We start from the raw sequence: 9,564 nt of genomic DNA, 5'->3' as shown, positions 1-9,564 counted from the left end.
ATTGACATATGATCGCATACGATTCATATAAGAATTGCATACTTCGCAGACGATCAGATATGATTCGTATGTCTTTCATATACTATTAACATATGAGTTATATATCGAATTTACGGTAGGGTAAGCGTCCTAGAAAGATAATTTTTTTTTAACTGGGCTATCTCGATGAGACAAGGTTAATGAGCTAAACTATTTTTTTATATCTCCTCAAATAAACATTCTAATTAATTTTTTCTTTTTTTAATTATTTATTTCACGCGTTAAATACGTATAAACAATTTATATATCTATGCGGCGTGTGCATATGCCCTATGTTATTATAATTTAATTTTTAAATTACTTTAATTGCAAAGAATGTGTACGTTTTTTATTTTTTATTTTTTTTTTGCATAATTTAGTACAATTAACGAACATTTATGTTTTAAAAAATTAATGTTATATTACTAATATTTAATTGTAGGTTAAAGTTAATTTAATTATAACATTAATGCAAAAATTGAACTAAATTATGCAAAAAAAAAAAAATAAAACGTACACATTCCTTGCAATAAAAATAATTGAAAAATTAAATTATAATAACATAGGGCATATGCACACGCCGCATAAATATATAAATTGTTTATATGTATTTAACGCGTAAAATAAATAATTAAAAAAAGTAATTTGAACGCGCCAGATCAATTTTGTACGCGCTCGCCTGGCCATGCGCTAGCAAACAATGTGCGCGCGCGCGCGCGCCGCCGGTCGCCGCTCTCGAGTGATACTGCTTTTATCAACACATTTACAGTGGTTAATCTTCATGAATCGCTTCGAACTTTTGGGAAAGGCTACTTTAACTATTTAATAAGATGCAGTCAAAATTTTAGTTCTTAATATTCATAACTGTAGCAACAATGATTTAAAAAAAAAATTATCTCGGCTTCTGAGCAACTTAGGACAATTTTTTTTTTTAAAGAAATGTTCTTTTTTTTTAATTTAAAGAAAAATTCCACCTTTCAAATGCATTTTACCCCATTTTGATAGGGTTAATATTTTAAAAGTTATTTAATTGTTAATTAGGCTTATTTTTTACACGTTTATTTGAGGCACTTAATTGCATTACATACATTTCGCAATACCGGTATATAATACTGCAATTTTTTGAAAGGAGAAAAAACTTTGGTTCGAGTTCGTATATGGTCTCGAAAATGTAGAAATTAAATTTTAGTGAAGTTCGTTTTGGATAAACAATAGACATTACTCGGAAAGTTGTTAATATTTTTTTATGAAATTTGGTACACTTTTTTATCGTCATATTTTCCTATAATTTCAAATGCTTGAATTAATTTTTAAGAAAGTTATTAACAATTTAAGAAATGGCCATTTTTCATAGTTTTTTCTACTTTACAACCAAACTAATCGACCGATCTTAATGAACCAAATTTATTATTGTAGTTTTATTTAATATTTACAACTTTTATTGGAAACTTTTTTTGATTCCACTTTTAATTTATGAGGCGCAAGCAAAAAACTACTTTTTCTTCACTTCAACCCGTAATTTTACAATAACCCCCAGCTTTTTGCGAGTGGCAAATGTACCTATCTTAATTTACACATATTAATTGTGCTTTACGCACAGTCAAATCTGAGTTACCAATTTTTTCCCAAAACGGCCCTTTTTGAAGTTAATTCTACTAGACTATTGGTTCAAATGTTTAAACAAGTATCTTCTGGGTTTAATATACAATGGGCAAGCCCAGTAAATATGGTTTAAGTTTTGAGTGGGATGACCACATTCGCAAGAAGCGGAAGCACATACACCAAATTTATATTTAACTACATTTGTATAGGGATATCCAATAATAATTCTAGACATAATACAGGAATAATTTCTTGACTAATTTAATTTAGATATTTGGTTTACCTTAGAGTTAGACGTACTCTTCATATAATAGACTTCAGTCCCATAGTTGATTCTATTCAGAAAAATCTCATCGCACGATTCGTATACCTTTTTTTAGTGGCAAAATAGCCTCCACGAAACCGATACCATTGGTGACCAGATCCCCAATTAGTGCAGTGTCCTTGGCTGCCATATCCACCATCTCATTTCCTTCAATACCCTTATGTGCAGGACACCACGTAAATCGAATGTTACTACCCTGTCGTTCCGCATCATTCAATAAAAATCTTATGTTTTCTAGATACGGGCTGAATTTTTTACAGGAGTTTTTGTATACGTCCGAAGAGGATTTAAGAATTTCTAAGTTGCTTTTAGAATCAGAACATATGTTGGCTTTAGTAGACCATTTGAAATTGATAACAATTTCCACTGCCTTAAGAATGGCATATGATTCCGCAGTAGAGGAGCTCGTATGATCATTCAGTTTGTATTTGTATGACCGACCAAGAAGCTGGATAAATATCGCACAGCCCACCAAGCAGCCTTTGCCATCAAGGACTGTTCTAGATCCATCGATAAAGATTATCACCTCACTATCCATGCCACTCCTAAAATTAATCAAGTTAATAAAGGCGTTATTGACGTTATCGCACCGTAAAGCCAAGGGACCCGAATCGTAGTCGACGTCGAACTCCTAAACACGAGTAATCAAAGGAAAGGAATAAGCCGAATGATGGTTCCATTTATGTAACAAGTTCTCGAATGGTCGCACAAAATGCCACCTCGATATAATAAATGGGATGTTCCTTTTAGCCATGTTCCTCGCTTGTGTCAAGCAATGGAAATTTTTAATTTTGTTCACGGTTACAATATTAACCAAATAGCAACATAAAATTGGTGGGTTAGAGTTAGGAAAAATTACTGTAAAAGGGAGGGTGTGCAGGGGGACGGGTGGAACCCCTCCCCCGCCCACGCGTTTTCTGAGAATATATTCATTCTTTTAATCAAAAACACAAATAGTTCGATGCAAAATATTATCTGTTTTAAACAAAAGTATTTATAAAACTTTTTTTGTTAATAACTTTTTAACGAATCATGAGCGACGGCTAAAATCTTTTGAACGTCACTCAGGAGGATGACCTTAACAACATATGTCAAGATCAAGGTCATTAGGGCTGGGCTCCTATTCGGCATTTTTACCCAAAATTTAATTAAACAATAACTTTTAGTATTTAATTTATATATCGCAAAATAAATATAAACAAGTTTTTGTAATATGAGAATTCAATAATATAAGTAAATAAATTATTTTTTTTTAATTAATAAATTATTAGTCAATTATTTTAAAACAAAATAATTTACTAAAAAGAGAAATTCTTTAATTAATTCTTTTTAAATAAATATTTAAAAAGAATTAATTAAAGAATTTCTCTTTTTAGTAAATTATTTTGTTTTAAAATAATTCATCAATTTATCGTATCTGTGTGTTGCATCAGTTAAATAAATTATTAAATGTAACAGCCTTTGCTTTTATTGATTATTAATTTTTTATTGCAAAAATAATTTAAATAATATATTTTCATATTTTTCAAGCAGATGTAACCCTTGTGCGTCTTTTGCCCGCGACCCCGCACAAGCCGGAGTCGGACAGGTACCGCGTAGTCCACGCCCGAGGATATAAAAGGCCGCTTTGGCAGCAGCCTCTCCGGCGGCAGCTGCCCCATCTGTTGGCGACCGACTTCCGCCCGGAATCGGGTGCAGCGCACACAACCGTGAATCTCCCCGCGGATCAGAGATCCGTCCCTGAAGATCCAGTAACGGCGCCGCACAAAGCTCTGCATCAGACGGGGCCCTCCATGCAGGGTAGCCGCATGAGCGTATCGGATCAACAGTCTGGTCAAATGCGACGTATGCGGTAAGACCGCGGGATGCCGCCCGCCGTAGTCCAGTGGCGCCGCCAGTAGCCGACCCCCAACCCTGAGGACTCCCCGCCCGTCCAAGAACGGGAAGAGGCCCCTGAGAGGAGATCGTGCATGAGCGGGTCTGTTCTCCTCCAACCGTGCAATCTCCATAGCAAAGACTCGCCGCTGCACCACCCGGATCCATCGCGTCGTGGCCTCAGTAAGCTCCTCGGCGGAGACGAATCCGACACGACGAAGCCGACCCGCGCGAGCGTTCTGACAAAACCTGCAACAGAGGGCTGTAACGCGAATCAAACGCGTGAAGGAGGAGAAGCGCAGCAACAGCTCGCTGTCGAGAGGAGTTGCTGCTCCATGATGTAAAACCTTTCTCTCCTCATCCGTCTCCCCCGCCGGCTCCGCGGTCCACTCGAAGCTGCTCTCGCCAAACCAGGGCGGCCCCGACCACCACAACTCGGACCCCGCCAGCTGCTCCGGAGTTATGCCACGAGTCGCGAGATCCGCCGGATTGAAAGCTGTTTTGACCCCAGTGAGCCCAGCGACCGGCTGGGAAAAGATCTTGAACAGCCGCCACACGGTTAGCCACAAAGGGTGTCCACCGGAATGCATAAGAGCGTATCCAGCTCAGGACCACCCGAGAGTCGGTCCACGCAAAGATTGACGGCGACTCCAGATCGAGACCTCGCGCGATTCGGTCAAGGAGACGCGCGAGGAGAAGAGCCCCACACAACTCCAGCCTGGGCACGCTTTAGTTCCGCACGGGCGCGACCTTGGTGCGCGCGACCAGAAGCCTAGGTTGGGCGAGCTCGGTCCCATCCGCCAACCGTAAGTAGACCGCAGCGGCGTAAGCCCTCTTCAAAGCGTCCGAGAAGCCGTGCAACTCCACCCGTTTGCTCCGAGCGCTCCAACCCGTCCAGCGGAGCACCCGAATAGCGTCGAGAGACCGGAGTGACTCGACAAAGCGCGTCCATCGCTGCACCCGGTCGGGAGAGAGCACCTCGTCCCAGTCGCAGCCTGTCAGCCAAAGATCCTGCAGGAATATTTTTGCAAAGATCAAGCATGGAGCCATCCAACCGAGGGGGTCAAACAAGCGTGCCGCGCACGACAGAACCGCTCTTTTCGTTGTCGCCGGGACTCCCGGAGACACAGCTGCACGCACAGAAAAGGTGTCCGAAGCTGGATGCCATGCGAGATCCAACGCGCCGATCGGGTCCTCCTTCGGGAGAGGCCTTTTGCCCTCGACTGCGGGGCAGATTGTCGAGTCGCTCGCCGCCCACTTGGAGAGCGCAAATCCGCCAGAACGTAATAGCTGCACGAGCTAAGCCTGCACCTCGCGAGCCACGCTCACAGTGTCCGCGCCCGCCAAGATGTCCACGTAAGCGTGGCGCGACAACGCCGCGGCTCCCAACGGATACTGCGCGGCTTCGTCCGCAGCGAGCTGCTGAAGAGTCCTCAGGGTCAGGAACGGGGGGCCGAAGCCGTCCCGTAAGTGATTGTCATGAGCCGGAAGTTCGTCGCCTCTCGATCGGGAGCAGCCCGCCATAGTATACGCTGCAAATCGGTATCCTCAGGACGGACTCGTATCTGACGGCACATTTTTACGATGTCCGCAGAGAAGCCCACTCTGAAGAGACGCCACCTCGTTAGAATGAGCCATAGATTAGCTTGCAGTCTTAGACCTGGCAACAGAATGTCGTTGAGGGAGTACCGGGATTGCCGTTAAGGACGTTCGGAAGGACGCATTGAAAACAACGCGAATCTTCCCGCCAGGATCTCCCTTCTTAAAGACCGCATGATGAGGCAGATAATAAGAGCCCCGCAAAGCCCGCTCCTTAGTCGGGACCGGGTTCATTTGACCAAGCGCAAGATACTCGGTCATGAAATCATTATATTTTTTCTTAAGTACGGGCTGCCTGGCCAGGCGTCTTTCTGAGCTGAGCAGCATTGACAGAGCGGCTGGTCAGGAAGCTCCCAAATCAGCGGTGGTCGAGGGGTTACGAGGGAGCCCCACGACATATCTCCCGGTTCGATCCCGACGATGAGTCTCCCTGAAATGCCTTTCCGCTTCCTCCTCTGCCGGAGATAGAGTCCGCCCTGAAGAGATCTCCTCAATCTCCCAAAAACGCTGAAGGGCCTAAGCGATGTCATCTATGCCCTGCGTGTGAAGGACCGAGATCCGAAACAAATTTGCCGGGGTGACCTCGGCCTTGACGGCTCCGGTCAGCACCCAGCCGAAGACAGTCAACAGAACGGTTAGAGCGCCCGGTTCGCCCTCTCGAACGCCCTGCCTCATGACGCGTGCGTAGACATCCGCTCCTAGAATAGCGTCGACCCTGGCCGGCCGCGCGAAGTCGGGATCGGCGAGAGTCAGACCCCGTAGATGCGATCATGACTTGCATAGAGTTGGGCTGGAAGGAAGCAAGCCTGTAAGAGATGGGAGAATTAGTGCGCGTGTCTCCAATTTCAGTGCGGGTGTGAAGTCGGAAGTGATGAAGATTTGGGCGGACGATTTCACAAAGCCCGTTCGTGTCCCTTGTAGGCCAGACACCTCGACGTTCACAGGTGTCCTTCGCAAATTCAGAGACTGAGCCACCCACTCCGAGACTAAGGTGGTCTCCGATCCAGAGTTGAGGAGCGCTCGCACCCTGACGCTCTGTCCTGCTCCTCCCCTCAATACAACCTGCGCAGTCAGCAACGCTATTGGCTTCGCGTTGGAGAAATGATTCCGGATACCGGCGTTCATGGCGGCGGACGTGAAGGTGTCTCTTGACGTAGAAGGTTTATTCTGTGGTGCCACGCTTTGCTCTCCGTGGATCCGCTGAGTCTCGTGTAGAAGGGTGTAATGCTTTTCGGAGCACACCAAACAACGACCCTCCGACGGGCAGGCACCCACGTCGTGACCAATGCGCAAACAATTCAAGCATGCACCGAGTTCCCCTGCTTTGGCGCTCCGTTGTGGAACGGACATAGCCTTAAATTTGACGCAATAAGATATTGTATGTAACGAACCTCCCGTCCGCCGGCATCACCGACCGCGCGCGGCCCGGCCGAACATCCGCCGGACCGCACAAACGGGCACCGGCCCGTCCTAATCGTCCGCATTAAAAGCGTCGAGACGAGACATCGTCTCCGCTCCGCGTATTTCCCCGCACGCTCCCAACCTCCACGGGGGGGGAGCAAGTGCGGGGAAACCCGAAGATCCGCGAGGATCCCCGATCCTCCACCCGAGCGGGTATAAAAAGCCGCTCCGGTGGAGGCTGCGACACTTCTCGCTCCGACCGTACGCTGGATCCCGATTCCAACCAGAGTACGATCCTGAGAAGCTTCCTGCGACCGGCAAATAGGGTAGAGTGTTCTCCGCCTTAACCGAGAGCTCTCGGTACCGCTCGCACTCCAGATCCCAATCGTCTCCGTAGCAGAGGGTAGAGCGTACTCCGCCTTCGCCGAGAGTTCTCGGCTACGGACCTTCCTAAATCGCCCGATCACCAGGCTCGAACACAACGGGGGTGGAGAGCTCTCCGCCTCCCTCGAGAGATCTCGAGATCGACCAGGTGTTTTCCTCAAAAATCTCGAAAGAAATCATCGCAAAGCGTAAACAGCCCGCGCCTCACGCCGCACACCGCGCACCACCGGTCTCGAGGCACCGACGGTTACCGCCCGCCACACCGCTCGCTTCACCGCGCCACGAAGCACCGCTTCGCGCGCCAGGGCATTGCCCGCCGGCCCGTCACCGCGCACCGCGATCATCACCAAGCGAAACACACACGCGACAGCGAAACAGCTGTTTTACCTGCGACACGAAAACTCACACATACACACGCACATACACACACACACACACCACACTTGTAAATAGTATATTCCGCCACACGACTCCTCATACACACCAACACACCAACGAATGTAAATAGCTTGTACATAATTGCAAAGGCATCGAAATATAGATCTACTCGTAATAAAACTGCGTCTATTGTCTCAGGGACCTTCTCACACCCGATCCTAGCAGACTAAGCCCGCGTGGGAAATACGGTCCGTTACAGTATGCGCTCCAGCACACAGCGCGCATTTTCCTCTTGTTGTCCTTCCGGTTCCGGTCGCGTGCGACAAAACCGGCGACTTCTTTGCAGCCTTGGGAACGGAGGCCGGACAAGGCGGCAGCGCTTCCAGATCAGCCGCCTCCAAAGCTCGGATCCGATTCTCCAAGAAAGCCCGGAGCTCCTTAAAGGTCGGAAACGCGCGAGAGTCCTTAAGCGACGTCTCCCACAAAAGGCGTGTGACAAAGTCCAACTTTCCAACGAGCAGGTGGACAAACCAGTCGTCCCAGTGCTCGACCGGTCGCCCTAACGAAAAGAACGCCCTGATGGAAGTAGTCATGAACCCCAGCAGTCTTTTGAGCTCCGTCGGCAGAGGCTTTGTTATAGGCGTGCACTTCAGCAAGTTTCGCATGTGCGAAAAGAGCAGCACGCGCGGATTATCGTAGGTCTTCATCAAATCCGCCCACGCGCCCTGGTAAGCTGCCTCGGAGATCGGAACGTTGGTTAGCACGTCTGCCGCCTCTCCCGAGAGGCAACTCTTCAAGTATTGGAGTTTTTGTACGTCTGAAAGATCCACATCATGAACCAACGAACGAAATAAATCTCGGAAACCTTCCCAAGCGAGCTGGTCTCCTAAAAACTTTGGTAGGCCAACCCTCGGAAGCTGCAAGTGTTAAAGGAGCGGTAAGATCTGCGAAGCATGATCCTCCTTCCCTCGCGGCGCCTCAGCATCTCTGGCGTTGCTCTCATGTTCCATTAGGGCATTCTGGAGTTTTGCTCGCATCTGGAAAAAGGTCTCTTCCGTCGTTGTAAAGAAGTCAGTTTTAGCATATTCCGTCGCCACCAAACCTTCCACTCCCGCCAATTTAAAGTGATTGTTCTGAAAACGCTTCCAGTAATCATCGAGTAAAGAAAGGCGATTGCGGATCTCAGTGGGCGTAATCCTTGCTTGTCCGAACTTTAAGAGGTTGGCCCACATGCGCGAGATGTAGACCAAGAGCAGTTTTTGTTGGTGTAGTACAGCCTCCATGGTCACAAGGGCTTTCTAGAGCCCCCTTTTATTAAAAAGACAAGGGAAAAAGACCGGGATGTACATTCTTGGGACGATTAGTGTCCGCAGCGCCACGTGCCGCAATCGCCACACAACGTGTAACACTGCCCGGGCACTCGCAGAGCGCGGCGAATTGTTCGAGCAGCCGGGCACGGCGTGATGCTTGGATCGAGCACGCTGGCAGCCACGCTGAGCGCGTGCTCTAGACGTGACTTTATTCGCGAGACGGAGCGTGATAGAGAAGAAGAGAAAGTGCGTTACCCTCGAGATAGCCACCGCGGAAGCCCTTCAGAGAGCCACCACTCCAAGCGAGGGGAGGGGGGCACGAATCAATGCGCTCCGCGGCGTTCCAGGGGTCAGCTTCCAAGTCCGATGCTCCGATGGATTCAAAAGCTCAGGAAATCCCTCAGCACTCACTCGCAAGACGCACCAAATGGCCGCAAGCTGCTTGCCACTTCCGCCTCGTGGCAGAATAAAAGTATAGTTAATAACTTCACTCGCGAAGCGCGACTTCTTTGTCAGGGTCGTCTAAGATCCGGCTCAAAGAACCAAATGTTTGTTACTCAGCTCGAGCTCGCCTTTGTGAGCCTTGGAGTCCTTTCGCGAGGAACGTAGAGTGGACTGTATGAAACTTACACAATTGTTACACAAAGAAAGCACTTTATTACGTTAATCACA

The 9,564-nt window shown here is 47.5% G+C and overlaps 1 protein-coding gene across 1 annotated transcript; it reads right to left on the bottom strand.

Moving 5' to 3' along the window:
* Nucleotides 1-7,800: 7,800 nt before the first annotated feature.
* On the bottom strand, nt 7,801-8,865 carry LOC105831305. Its single transcript, XM_012671343.1, has 2 exons — nt 8,560-8,865; nt 7,801-8,499 (listed from the first exon to the last, which is right to left on the bottom strand). The coding sequence occupies exons 1-2, from the start codon at nt 8,863-8,865 to the stop codon at nt 7,801-7,803; spliced, it is 1,005 nt and encodes a 334-aa protein (XP_012526797.1).
* Between the last annotated feature and the right edge of the window lie 699 nt (nt 8,866-9,564).

Source organism: Monomorium pharaonis, chromosome 5 (assembly GCF_013373865.1).
Source record: "Monomorium pharaonis isolate MP-MQ-018 chromosome 5, ASM1337386v2, whole genome shotgun sequence".
NCBI lineage: Eukaryota > Metazoa > Arthropoda > Insecta > Hymenoptera > Formicidae > Monomorium > Monomorium pharaonis.
This window is presented reverse-complemented; position numbering and strand designations above follow the sequence as displayed.

Coding starts and splice junctions, on each gene's coding strand:
- LOC105831305 (XM_012671343.1), bottom strand. CDS start 8,865: ATGGAGGCTGTACTACACCAACAAAAACTGCTCTTGGTCTACATCTCG. Junction 8,500..8,559: donor GCAACGCCAGAGATGCTGAG/GCGCCGCGAGGG, acceptor TAACACTTGCAG/CTTCCGAGGGTTGGCCTACC.